The sequence below is a fragment of the Diadema antillarum genome, unplaced genomic scaffold (genome assembly GCF_040938485.1).
Source record: "Diadema antillarum isolate AM-2024a unplaced genomic scaffold, OU_Dant_1.0 seq00000738_RagTag, whole genome shotgun sequence".
Lineage (NCBI taxonomy): Eukaryota > Metazoa > Echinodermata > Echinoidea > Diadematoida > Diadematidae > Diadema > Diadema antillarum.
The window spans coordinates 196,952-211,860 of NW_027271636.1; the positions used below are offsets into that span (position 1 = coordinate 196,952).

General features: G+C 39.5%; 1 protein-coding gene across 1 annotated transcript in view; it reads right to left on the bottom strand.

Moving 5' to 3' along the window:
- Window positions 1-12,911, bottom strand: part of LOC139738359 (cilia- and flagella-associated protein 221-like) — a 38,537-nt gene extending 25,626 nt beyond the window's left edge. The window contains exons 1-8 of the mRNA XM_071648995.1: window positions 12,758-12,911; window positions 12,380-12,480; window positions 11,643-11,825; window positions 10,767-10,864; window positions 2,839-3,099; window positions 1,927-2,231; window positions 1,668-1,720; window positions 696-760 (exon numbers count right to left, since the gene is read on the bottom strand). Of these exons, the coding sequence (XP_071505096.1) occupies window positions 696-760; window positions 1,668-1,720; window positions 1,927-2,231; window positions 2,839-3,099; window positions 10,767-10,864; window positions 11,643-11,825; window positions 12,380-12,480; window positions 12,758-12,911 (1,220 nt within the window). The remainder of the gene's footprint in view (window positions 1-695; window positions 761-1,667; window positions 1,721-1,926; window positions 2,232-2,838; window positions 3,100-10,766; window positions 10,865-11,642; window positions 11,826-12,379; window positions 12,481-12,757) is intronic.
- Window positions 12,912-14,909: the final 1,998 nt, after the last annotated feature.

Sequence of the window (14,909 nt, forward strand, 5' to 3'; positions counted from 1 at the left end):
ATTTCTCAATTGAATGATGACTATTAGCATCTCTTCCATACGAGTAAATATGATATCGCTGTATGGGAAACCCTCTTCTGTGTGAAATCAATTTGCCAATAGCATCACTGGACTCTCACATTCCTGGCACAAAGTTACTGTAAAACGATAAATGTTTGTGTGCACGAAACTTTCATGAATTTCGCGAGGAGCCAAGATTTGAGAAAGTAAAACGCATGCATAAGTGTCTGTCTACATAATGCATTGAATGCCAGTGGCAATTGTCCAAAGTTTCACAATGCTAAAAAGGCTGTGGCTCCAATTTGCAGACGTTTCACGCAGCATATGTTTCTGGTTTTACAGCTTATGGAAATGGTGCTCTAATCTCAAGAGTACATGTATGAAATATACACATCTCAAATATGGGGGAGAAATTATTACTCTCTGGGTGTTGAGAGTGACTTCATTGATCTGATTAGATATGAAAAATCTGCAGTCACTTCAAAAACGAAATGTTCACCGAGTTGAGACATATACATGTCATGCTTACAAAATAAGATATTTATGTGACTTTGCAGGATTGACTTCACAGTGCTACCTCTACCTCTTTGCATCACAGAGCTCCCACATTCATGGTTTCATGTTGTCTTTCAAACATATGGCCACATGATGGCATAATGTGCTCAACCTACTCTTCCATGCTCCCATGGACTTACCATCTCAGCTGGTTTTTCCTCTCTGCAAGCACATCTTCTCTCACTTCACGATCAAAAATGGCTTCCTAGAGACAAATGAGACAGAAAGATTTGAGTTAGCAATTAGCATTTGGAACTTTGTTGTTGTTCATTTTCCATCTGTGAAGATGGCTGGATAGCCCATATTCAGCTACACTAAGCTGGTCTTCCATGGGGTCCAGTTGGATGTGGGGTGGGACCACTTCACCGGGTTAGACACCCTGCTCTTTGCGATGAATGAATGAAGCGGAATCTTTTACGTGCATGAGCTGTGACTCTCTCATACACGGGACCTCCATTTTATGTCCTATCCGAGGGACAGAGTGTTTTGCCTCTTGCTAGAGGGGACGGTATGTTTACACACAACATTGCCCAGTCCAGACTCGGGTTCGAACCCGGGCCGCGTGATCGTGAGGCAGACGCGCTACCGACTGAGCCAACTCACCGCCCTGCAACTTCTCTGTTTGTTGCTATCTACTACAAACAATGATCATGTATATTCTCTTTTTCTCTTTATTTTGGATATTAGTCACTGCAGTGTAAGTTGATGACATAGTGCCAATTGAAAATCAAACATTTATCATTGTGTTTACTTTACTGTGACGACAGCTACATAAAATTGCACTGCTACTCTGTTACTTGATGTTGGGAGAAAATCTTGATTTTTTTTCCCCCCTTTCTACATGCATTTCAGACTCAAACAGATATTCAAGACACTGCTCACATGTGTGGGGGTCTCACAGCTCTCTATGCTTGTTACATATATATGAGTAGAAGAATGTAAAATATTTGCTTATTTTCTCACAAGTAGAAAAAAACCAACAACAACAATCTCGTGTGTACAGCTAGTCCACACTGGTGCCATCATGCTAAACTGATATTCAGACTGTGCATTTTCTTTTTTTTTTAATGTCAAACCAGATAGTTGGGAAATCTTGAGAAAAAACAAATTACCTTTAGTTGTCTTGGGTTCAGAGCTTGTGCAGATCCAGATTTGGACATAACGGCTGTAAACAAACAGAAAAATAACCATTGACATGAGACGGTATTTGCATTAAATCAATGTAAACTGAACACAAACAAGTGTCACTATACTTTAAGTCACTTACTCTGGTATAAGCAAATGGAAAATGGTACTTTATAGTGCCAAGCTACAGTATGCACCAAATTTACCAATGCATGACTCGTCAATGGGTCTATGACGCAAACTTACCCTCACGCAACTCTTTCACTGTCAGCTTGCCAGGCGTCTGGATCAGAACGGCATTGACCGAGTGCTGGACGTCCAGATTTTGCGGGAAGCGAACCCCGTCCTTTTCCACCCCCTCGTTGGCTGGCTTCGTCTTCTCCTTGATGGTCACCTTCTTGACCGTCCCCTTGTACTGCCGTTTCCTCCTGGCCATGGAGATGGGGGAGATGGAGTGGGGGTCCAGCTGGCTGGCATTCATGGCGGTGTTAGCTGGAGACAAGGGGCCTTCCGTTCCAACATCACTCTGATTTGTCTTTGACTTCTGCGGACTGTTTAGTGCAGAAAGACCGAATGATATCAATTTGTTCTGCAGCAACAACTAATACGACTCTATCTACGTAAATGGTCCAGACACATAAAAAAAATATAAATCAATTGAATGTAGACATATGGTAGGCTATATGCAATTGTTCAAGGAAACACCAAAAGAGTGAAGTTCTCCATATTTTTTGGGATGCCAATTCCTTAGTTTGGATACTGTCTGTTATTACAAAACAAAATGTGGCCTTCATAAAGCAGTAATCTTATCTCCTTGAAATGCTGGCATTAAAAGCAGAATATGGGTACAAAATCACTTGTAATATTAAAAGAAAACCTTTGTCAAAAATTAGTGTTTCTTGATGTGGATTGTAATTTGTTGGTGTGAGCATTTCATGTAAAACAAGGAAAATTACCTCAAAACTTCAGTGGAAACAGGTGTAAGTGACCTAATGTAGGCATGGCAGTACGTAGATTTAAACATCAAGGTTCATAAAACACCTTCATAGGTAACAAGATATTTTGTGAAGTACCGACTGTCGAATCTATTGTAACAGGTTATCAAACCCTCTACCATGAAGAAGGAAAAAAAAAAAAAAAACAGGAGAGTGCCCTTACACTGCCAGTCCTGGACTGGAGTAGCCAATGAGTGTGCAGTCGAGAGGCTTGGTGTTAAACTGGGAAATGATCAGTTGCATCTTCACGACGGCAGTGCTGAAGTCAGACGGGGCGTATGTTGCTGTCAGGTCCACCTGGCCGTTGCCGGGCACAACTCCCGTGGTGGGTGTTATGGATATTGCCGGGTGAGGCTGCACGAATTTGAGCTGAAACTCAAAGTCCACTGGAATATTGCACTTGAGTGGGATCACTTTGGTTTGCCTGTGAAGAGAATCATCATAAGTGAGAAAGTATGACCATATTGAGAAGGTTGACAAAATCCAATAAGGAGGTTCAAGAAATGGAGTCACAACAATCTTATTCGCTTTGATCCTATGCTCGAAGCCGCCACCAAAAATATTTGAAGTATGTGTCAAACTGGATCTGCCGCTCAGATGCGAAGACAATTGACTCGTGTCTCATTGCATAATCACAGCCACTTTCCGAGGAAGATATGTCTTTGTGATGGTAATTGCTTTTCGCTATCCCTATTTACAAACGATGGGCGGTAGACAATGGTAAAGGCACGGGGGTGCGCGAATAGAAATTGCTCAAATATTGCTGAAATAGATATCAAAATTACTCCAATGTGCGTGATTGTACGCTAATCTGACATATTAATTTATGAAGAACTATACTTGAAGATGATACCATATTAGTTTCATTTTGCAGAAATAAGGAGAAAAGTGATAAAACCGACTTTCCATGAGGGTAAAATTTCAAACACTTTCACAAAATACAGCTTAGATTTACACTTTTGCACATATTTTCGAACGGAATTGACTTTTGTTTTTATATGCTTTATCATTAGGTGAAATTTCATTGCATTTGATATATAAACGAGCAGCATGTACCCGAAATTATGTTAGCGTTAAAAATGAATCTTCAGATTGGTCAGAAAGATGGCGGCTTCAAGCATCGAACATCAAAGGCACAAATGCACCTGTGGAATTCTTTTGTCCATCCATAGAAAACTGACAGCTGATTGAATAATTATAGTCAGTTGTAACTCCATCTCTCGAACCTCCTTGCACAAACTTTGGACTTACTGCCATATTTGTATAAACTGAATGTCTTGAAATGCAGTCAGTCCGCAGCGCGAGCGAAAACGCACGTATTTATTCAATTCGTATGCACGGCTGAGCGGTGCTTGCACACGTAATGAGCAGATACATGGTCATGAATAAATCCGTGTAGAACGAGTATTTCTTGTCAGTTTTCGACACTTTTAGTATCGACTGAAAGAGAAAACATTAGCAAATATGCTCATGATCAAAATAAAACGGAAAAGAAGAATATAGAATATCAAAATCTCTCTCGAAGTTTGGTATTGTATTCAAAAATATTCCTTCACGTTTGACGCCAAAAAACTAACCTGAAATCTTTCATGCCCCTCTAAAATATGGTGAAGACTATGTCCGCTAAAGTATATAGTATCACAATAAGGGCACGTTTTCTCATCTTCATTTCAATACGGGTCAGGAACTAGCAAAATTTAGAGACATGTCTAGCGTCGAGTTTAAAAAAGATTATCCTCGCGTTCGCACCGGAATTCCGGGTCTGTGATTGGTCGAAATCTGTCGCAAGACGCGGCGTGTCACATTGCGTAGTATCCATTGGCTGCTGACTCAATGCTGTGAGTTCAAAAACTATGTATCATATAAACGTGTCATTGATATGAGTAAAAGCTGAATAGTGTACAATTGAGCTGGAGGTAATTTGAAAATGAAAGCCTATATCAGTTTCATGAAATCCGTGATTTTTTTAAATGTTTGGTTCTAGATTGTGATCGAATTTTCACTCTCTATACAAAACTTGAACTTTACACAGGAACCCATGATGTGTATGTGAGTGTGCACTTACAATGACCCTGAACAATGGACCTGGCTACCACCTGTTCCAAGCTCTGCTGCAAGGCACATGAATGCTTTATCAATTATTCATGTGGATTGCCCTGAGCACTGCTAGTCTGAATTCTTGACACAGGGTGAAATGCATGCACATGAAAGAAGTAAGCACATGTTTCCATGTGCTTGCACACACCACATTTCAGAATGAACAAAGACTAGCTGCGATAGTGGAATTCCTCATGAAGGATTCCAATCCTGGTCATTGTACACGACCATTGTCTGGGTATCAACAACACACTCCACGCGTGTTCATTCACTACCCCACTTCCGGTAAGAAAACATAATTAGGTGATACGCTATCAGCGTATCACCTATTGTGATAGTCAAAATTTCTCTTTTTAGGTGATACGCTATCAGCGTATCACCTATTGTGATTGTCAAAATTTCTCTTTTTTTTTATTCTTCTTTCTTTCTGCCACATTTTGTGTCGTCAATATCTCAACAATGACATTACGGAATAACATGACATTTTCAGTCAACATGTCTCATAACAATATCTAGCCACAATAAGGTTTTCATGACAGTAACATATCTATGACGTCATCTAGGCGCCATTTTGTGATTTTCGGACCTTGTCACATGATCGATCATAACTTCATAACTAGATATCATTTCTGTATCATTTTCGTTGGACATAAAGTTCAGGTCACGCTCTATCTTACATTTTAACGCTAGTTACACAGGTCATCATTACGCGCGCGTTTGCGCGCGTCAAAATTTTAAAAGGCTCAAAACGACTTCCCAATGGGAAATCTCGAAGTTTCAGACAATTTTAAGCATTTCAAACATTTTCTCGCGTGCGCGTCCGTCCGCGCAATTTCGCGCGCAGAGGGCGTAACTAACATGAAAATGCAATTTTTTTGACTGATTTGGATTTCTGATACTTTGAGTAACAATAATCATTGATTTCCGATCGATTTTGACCTATAACAAAGGAATGCACTGCCGTCAAAGTTGAAATTCCGCGCGCGCGTCTTTCTGCAAATATAGTGAAAAAACATGTCTTTGTTTATTTCGCCATAGCTCTTTAAATCGTCCTTTGACCCTATATTTCTATTGCATATTACAAAAGCATATGAATTGGAAATAACGTTTCAAGTACCGATTTTGCCAGGAAAACTCATGACGTCATCATATCATCATCTGATATCAAAAAAGTGGAATTAATTTTTTTGAGGTACTGTTTCTGACATTCATTTGCTCGTATCTCTATTGTTTAAGCTTAATATTACCCCAAATTGAGATATGTTTTGCTTTGAACATTTGCCTTTCAAGTCCATGTCATGGTTTTGAAATTTGATGACGTCATCATACTTTAAATTGTGATTAAAAGTAAAGACACAAAATCGGACAAGTTTACGTGTTATGTCTATGGGAGGTGATTTTTTTTTAAACCATGCATTGACTTAACAACGTTTAAGCACCTTTATCTCAGCCGATTTTGCTTCATTTCCTCTGAAACTTTAGTATGTTGTAGCTGAGACAATAAGCTGCAGTAATCATGCATTTTATCCTTTGAAATCTCCTCATCAGATTGACAATTTTGCAGTTTAAAACTGAAAATGAAAATGGAATGTGGACAAAACGATTCCTCATGTATCTTTCACATACATAAGTTTACGTTCCCCATATTTTCTCGTCGAGACGTATGGCCGAGTGGCTAAAGGCGACATCTCAGAGACGTAAGGTTGCGGGTTCGAACCCCACAAGATCACGAAACAAAATACTTAGCTATTTTACTTTTTTTTCTTCAATTTTGTATTACATATTCGTCCATGTAGAAATCACGTTCGTATATAAACGCACCTATACACACACACACAGACACACACACACGCCATATCCCTCTTTTTTGTTTGTTGGAGACCACATTGCTTCGACTGCAGCAAAATTTTGCAGGTTGACTTTGTCAAACCGATCATAGTATGTAATGATGACGACTGAGGTGTTGTACTTTGAACAATTGTCTTTCAAGACGATGTCATTGTTTTGTAATTTGATGACGTCATTACACTGAAAATTGTGATTAAAGGCAAGGTATGAAAACCAGCCGATTATAGGTTTTATGTCTGTGGGACGTATTTTTCCCAAGTTGCCAGAAATGGCATAGCGACCTCAGTCGTTACAAGGCCGCTTTTCCGTCTAGCAATGCAATAGATGTTCACACGGCCACGTTGGTTGAGTGGGCATTCACTTTCCCCCTGTTATATCTATACATTGTTGTTTTTTTTTGTCTTACCATTTCCGTGGATGACCCGTGGCCGAGTGGTTACAGAAACGGTTTCACATGCACGCTCAATATAACTTCAAGGTGCCTATATCACATTCTTTTCTTTGTCGATCACAGATGACTGTCATCTGATGACCACAAGCGTATCACCTAACTCGTCCTCAATGTGACGAGTTTTCATGTCTCGTTTTTTATTCTTCTTTCTTTCTGCCACATTTTGTGTCGTCAATATCTCAACAATGACATTACGGAATAACATGACATTTTCAGTCAACATGTCTCATAACAATATCTAGCCACAATAAGGTTTTCATGACAGTAACATATCTATGACGTCATCTAGGCGCCATTTTGTGATTTTCGGACCTTGTCACATGATCGATCATAACTTCATAACTAGATATCATTTCTGTATCATTTTCGGTGGACATAAAGTTCAGGTCACGCTCTATCTTACATTTTAACGCTAGTTACACAGGTCATCATTACGCGCGCGCTTGCGCGCGTCAAAATTTTAAAAGGCTCAAAACGACTTCCCAATGGGAAATCTCGAAGTTTCAGACAATTTTAAGCGTTTCAAACATTTTTTCGCGTGCGCGTCCGTCCGCGCAATTTCGCGCGCAGAGGGCGTAACTAACATGAAAATGCAATTTTTTTGACTGATTTGGATTTCTAATACTTTGAGTAACAATATTCATTGATTTCCGATCGATTTTGACCTATAACAAAGGAATGCACTGGCGTCAAAGTTGAAATTCCGCGCGCGCGTCTTTCTGCAAATATGGTGAAAAAACATGTCTTTGTTTATTTCGCCATAGCTCTTTAAATCGTCTGGTGACCCTATATTTCTATTGCATATTACAAAAGCATATGAATTGGAAATAACGTTTCAAGTACCAATATTGCCAGGAAAACTCATGACGTCATCATATCATCATCTGAAATCAAAAAAGTGGAATTAATTTTTTTGAGGTACTGTTTCTGACATTCATTTACTCGTATCTCTGTTGTTTAAGCTCAATATTATCCCAAATTCAGATATGTTTTGCTTTGAACATTTGCCTTTTAAGTCCATGTCATGCTTTTGATATTTGATGACGTCATCATACCTTAAATTGTGATTAAAGGTAAAGACGCAAAATCGGACAAGTTTACGTGTATTGTCTATGGGAGGTGATTTTTTTTTAAACCATGCATTGACTTAACAACGTTTAAGCACCTTTATCTCAGCTGATTTTGCTTCATTTCCTCTCAAACTTTAGTATGTTGTAGCTGAGACAATAAGCTGCAGTAATCATGCATTTTATTCTTTGAAATCTTCTTATCAGATTGACAATTTTGCAGTTTAAAACTGAAAATGAAAATGGAATGTGGACAAAACGATTCCTCATGTATCTTTCACATACATAAGTTTACGTTCCCCATATTTTCTCGTCGAGACGTACGGCCGAGTGGATAAAGGCGACGTCTCAGAGACTTGAGGTTGCGGGTTCGAACCCCACAAGATCACGAAACAAAATACTTAGCTATTTTACTTTTTTTTTCTTCAATTTTGTATTACATATTCGTCCATGTAGAAATCACGTTCGTATATAAACGCACCTATACACACACACAGACACACACACACGCCATATCCCTCTTTTTTGTGTGTTGGAGACCACATTGCTTCGACTGCAGCAAAATTTTGCAGGTTGACTTTGTCAAACCGATCATAGTATGTAATGACGACGACTGAGGTGTTGTACTTTGAACAATTGTCTTTCAAGACGATGTCATTGTTTTGTAATTTGATGACGTCATTACACTGAAAATTGTGATTAAAGGCACGGTATCAAAACCAGCCGATTATAGGTTTTATGTCTGTTGGACGTATTTTTCCCAAGTTGCCAGAAATGGCATAGCGACCTCAGTCGTTACAAGGCCGCTTTTCCGTCTAGCAATGCAATAGATGTTCACACGGCCACGTTAGTTGAGTGGGCATTGACTTTCCCCCTGTTATATCTATACATTGTTGGTTTTTTTTTTGTCTTACCATTTCCGTGGATGACCCGTGGCCGAGTGGTTACAGAAACGGTTTCGCATGCACGCTCAATATAACTTCAAGGTGCCTATATCACATTCTTTTCTTGTCGATCACAGATGACCGTCATCTGATGACCACAAGCGTATCACCTAACTCGTCCTCAATGTGACGAGTTTTCATGTCTCGTTTGCCTTGTTTTCAACAGGAAAATTCACAACCTTGAAAATGGTGCCCCTCTTCGTTTTTTAATTGATCATACTCGCTCAAGTTTCATGATTGTGAAATCGAGGAAATTTCGGAGATCTATTTTCAATACCAGTCAGGAACTAGCAAAACTTCAAACTATGATCTAAAAGCTTCTTGAACACTGGCAAAATAATCATTTACTTTGATGCTAAAATGGACTACTATATTGAGATCAAAAATAGGGAAATTAGGTATCAAATTAATGAGCATAATCAGCTCTATAACTTACCCAACCATCCTGGGTCAAACAATGCACTGCAAAAGCTATGAAAGCTGTTGATGCGACCTCTGCAAAAACTCTCGCAAAGTATTGCGAAATCTCGTCAGTCTCAAGGGCACAAACTGCGCAAACGTGATTCTGAATAAAATTGTCGTTCGAGCCTCATTATCGCACGCGCTGTGGACTGACTGAATGGAATTATTTTGATTTGAGAACTTTAACCCTATTTCAACTGGGCTATTTTAGACCAAGTTTTTACTGGGGGGAGGTCAATTTGACCCCCCTTTAGATCTCGGCCGCCGATCGCGCGATCGCCGCAAAATTTTGCCTGAACATAGGGCCGGATGTCATCTACAAGATTACATGGTCAGACAATAGAAAAATATTGACTTTCTATTTTTAGTAAATTGATTATGCAAATTTATGCATTAAATCATAGTTCCACCTGTTACTCCATTAAAAACGGCTGAAGATTTGCTAAAGTTTTGTGTCAGAATTCCTCAAGACACTTCAAACAATTTTCTTGTAAAAAAATAGCACAATCAAATGATCAATTTCTTTTGTTTTTTATTGTTTTGTTTATTTCTTATGTATTTTATTCTTTTTCAAGCCTTTTTCAAGCTTTTCTACATTAGAATTGAGATATTTCTATGATTAGAAGTTGAAATAATCAAATTTATATCAATTTAACAAAAAAATACAATTTGCATTGGATTTACATACAATATCATAAATTTGAGCTGTTTTCAGGTTGACATGCATATATGCAAAACGTTACGTAACTTCAGAACTGTGTAACCAGACGTCGCAAATTTGGTCTCAAAATATGCGGGAGACTTCAAGCAAAAAAGTCATGAAACGACGCGGCATAATCTTTGCACGTTGCAGAATCTTGGGGCAAAATGTTGAAGGGGGTGAATTTGACCCCCACCCCCACCCCCAGTTAATATAGGGATAAGCTATGCAGTTAACAATGAAACTTCTATTTTGCTAAAAAAAAAAGAACCCAATCCTTAAATCTAAGATTGTGATGTATGAGTATACCACCTACATATTTCAAAGCAACAAGGTGATGTTAAAGCTTTTACACAACACAGCAAACTGCAACTTTTCTGAGACTTAACTCAATAGCATATTGCAAGGTTACAGTCATACTACGGTGTTGTGTTGTTCTGCTTCTTACAATAACTTGTGTGATTTTTGTTTCCATGGATTAAGTTGGCTTTGCAGTGAAAGAAATATGGAGACAATAACTACCTCTGTGATACAGGGGTTGCTGGAAACTTGACAATTTCTGGGAAGTCTGTTGACATGACAGGATATGCATGGACCGGAATCACCAAATGCTCTGTACTCTGTGAGGAAAAGGGAGCGATTCACATGGGAATATTAAAAAACAAATCTAATCAAACTGGACATTCACAATTCCTACTATGCAGCAGCAAAGCAGCTACTAAATTAAAACAAAATTACTTCACAAGCATTGTTCTTCCTGACAGCGACACGTTCACAAAGGATATCACTGAAAACAACACCCTAACTGATGCACTTCAAGCCAATGTGTCTCACTTACAAGCTATTACAATGTTGGTTGAATGGAAAAAACATGTCTCTATAATCTTAACCACGTCAATAACTTCCGCTTTCCCTAACAGAGGACAAATATTTTCTCTAATTTCTATCACAGCTACAGCTAATATTTACTCAGTAATTGTTTATTTAGATCATTTGAATCTCAATGCATAGCTATCTTTAGAGACACTGTAAATCAGTTTGTATAGTTTTGGTTTTAACTACCAAATCTCCTCCATTCTGAACAGCTTCATCACATCACCTTGATTCAACAAGTATCATGGAATGCTGAAACCACATGACAGTGAAGGGGTGCAACACACACTTTTGGTCGCTGTGACGGATAGCTATTATTAATCATGAACTGTGAACCTTACTTGTCAAATGTGAGTGGAAAATCATTTAGTGACAAATTATATCAACAAACATTGTGTATCTAAAGTCAAATAAGTTGCAGATAAGATAAGTAGAACCACATAGCGTTCAAATTTCCCTTGCCCAGTTCACATGTATCTGTAAAACAGCAGGATACCCATTGGGTAGCACAGAAACTCTGCTTACTTGACAGTGTATACGTATGCAGTCATAGAAGTACCGCCATTCGTCTGGCCGGAACTCCACAGTCACTTCCATGGAGAGCCCAGGAACCAGGCGGTCCCGCTTCTTGTACCATGCCTTGAAGTAGTGAGTCGCTGGTGGGATGATGTGCATTTGTTGGCATTCTGACGACACATTAATGATGTTCTAAGATGGCAAAGGGAGGGTGTACAATCAGATCAATAGTAGAAGGAATTGGTAGTGACTTTTGTAGAGAAAACTAGAGCTGTGAAAGGTTTACTGCAAAACTTTATTTACATCACTTCATACAGTATTGAGTAAGTTAATAAGTCGTAGACAGAGCACAAATTCATTCATGGACATAGTCTAAGAAAAGCAGGCGATGTGAATCTTCCAAGGCATGATATTTTGAGCACCATCAGCTCAACAGCATGTAAAAATTGCAAGGCTTTCTTAAAGATAAAGATACTTTGTTTTAAATCATGACGCATTTAAAATGACATCCAACTAAAATAGCATGTTTTGTGGCATGTGATAGCAAAATTGAAATCACAACTGAATAAATTCTTTGATCACAGTCTACAAAATGCAAGAGCTACATTGGTAGTCTTCTACATGTGGCTACTTGAACAGCACTGTGTTCCAGCGAGCAAATCTCACTGGAAGTAAGGATCTGCTCAAGAGGACTGGCAAGCTTTTAGAACGTTGGTATATCTCACAGAGCTCTTCAAGAATCTTACCAGGACTTGTCGATGAACCTTTCCTGGTTCAAAACCAGGAAAGTGAACGATGGCTGGCTCCACCTGCAGCACATCATTGAAGGACAACTTGTGGTAGATCTCTGAATGGAAGGCAATGCCACATTGTAAGAAAAACATGAGTTTTGATCACTGGAAAACAGAAACAAACAAGACAACCTGATTGGTGATAGGTACACAAAGTTACTGATACAGCAGATTTTTTTTTTTTTAACGTTGGTTTGCATAGTATAAGAACACTGAATACACAGATACAAAATTCGTATGGATTGTGGCTTAACATAATGTGCCTGCATGATATTAATACTATAGGAGCACTAACATTAGAGATCAATATGAATTAGCATATGTTGGACTTACTTGTGTCAAGCAAATGGTTAGGAACTGTCTTCTTCTTCTCTGGTGCTACCAGGGACTCATGCAAAACAATAGATGTTCCGTTGAGGCCAGACTTGCTGCGAAGGGGTGACAGGGGGTCAGCATTTAGCTGACTGAGGGGCCTCTCCACTGCCATGATCCTTGCTGAGGTGGCAGGGATCTGTACAGACATGGTGAAAAGGTTTCATGTTCTGTAAGTTCTCCTTTCAAACATGTTCATAAGTAACTATACACAGCCCAGTCGCTGTATAAATAGCGACAGGGCTGTACCGTCACAACCCACAACACAAAGAGAGCTTAGCGATCGCATTGCGATCGCTTTTGAGTTTTGATACTGAATATCATTTTTTGTCACCTCAAACTTATTAAATGTAATCTTCATTAATGACACCACATATGTTATCGATATTGACATTACACATTTCACAACTTACCGAAAATGGAGATTTATGCAGCATGTGTGAACGGTACATCTGATAATCGGCAGTTCACGCGATCTGAATGCACTTTTAAAGATCACGCTGTCGACCGTGCTGCTACCAAAGAGCGCACGCATGCAATAGATCGCTGCACTTCCAGCCACGCATGCGCACGCATAATTTGATGAGTGGTCAACGCGCTATTTTGAATTCTGCAACGATGAACCCCGACGGTCAGGAATTGCGCTAGAAAGTGCCAATTTTTTGTTTAATGGACTTACCGTGAGGGCTCTCTGTGGACCTATGTACCTTCTGTAATATAAGCATGCACTTTACGTGAGTAAACAAATGTCAAATTGATATAAGTTTTGTAGTTGCCTTGTGATTCCCCACTTTGATGGCGAGGCTCCAACTGTCTGATGTTGTGCTTCGCTTGCACATAGTAGAGAACCATGAAAGGTTAATGTCTAATGTTAATTTCACAAAATCCCAAAATATATCATCTTGATAATCCCCCAGAATACGGTCAACGCAACCAGAATTCAGTCAGGTGATGTGATATGCGCGTTCATTGTCAATGCACCTTCAAGGCCGCTGAAAAAAGCACAGCGCCATACCATGTTGGCGCGAAATTGCATCTGGGACATTGCAGCACCCATTGGTGACCGAATTCTGGCAAGTTGGCACTTGCATTCAACCCCTGTACAACTTACATTTAGTTACTGAATCGGCACATATGGAGATTTGTTTTTCTTTTGCATTTTTGCGTATCATACTCTGAGCTTGCCATAGGCAAAAAATCTCGCAAGAGAATGGCATAGAGGTTCTATTTCTTGATTTTTAGCGCTTTTCCGGCGACCCCGACTCTTTAGTAGCGTTCGTCATTCAGCACTAGATGGCGCTCTCGCGCATGTACATCGTTTACTACACACGCAGTGTGCTCAGTTTCTGAGCCCATTCGCTAGCTGTAGCAGTTATGACAGGGGTGCATTGATATCATTCTTTTCAAAAGTAATACGGCCGTACTGCAAACAACATGTTCGAATCACAAACCTGAACTACTTTTGCCATCCTGTGCGTGGGTTTGCGTCTGCTACCTACCGCGAGTAGCCCGAGGAGGACAAACTGTTCGGCATGCTATGTCGAAATTTTGCACTTATTTGTCGTGACCTTTGGTGTATTTTGTACTTAATCCACATTGCGCAAAATATGGCAGTATCGAAACTTCACTTTTTTCAAAATTGAAGTGTTTTCTGATTTTTTGAAAGGAAAATTTATCGAGCTCATTTGTCAGCTCATGTGGCAAGAACAGTACATGAAATGGACCTTGCAATGCCTGTTTCAGTGAAATTGGCTGGCCCGATCGGAGCCCGTGAAGAGCTTCGCGGTTGCTGCCGCGGGAGTCGATATGGGTGTTGTGTGATTTACGACTGCCCGCGGACGCCGCACGCTGGCTCAGCTCTCTACCTACGATGATCGGCAAATCAAAGCCGCTAGGGTTGCTAGCGGCCGCTAGGGTGCTCGCTACTATAATGGGAAAATCGTAAACGCGAAAAGTTATTAAAGCGCAAGATTTTTACAAGAAAACGAAAAAATCGGCTGATTTCAACAGTTTTCATGTGTATATTACGCATCAATCTACGGATAATTGATCTCATTTCATGGCTTGGTGTACATCTGATTTTTATATGAATTTAACTATCTTTAGAACTGGG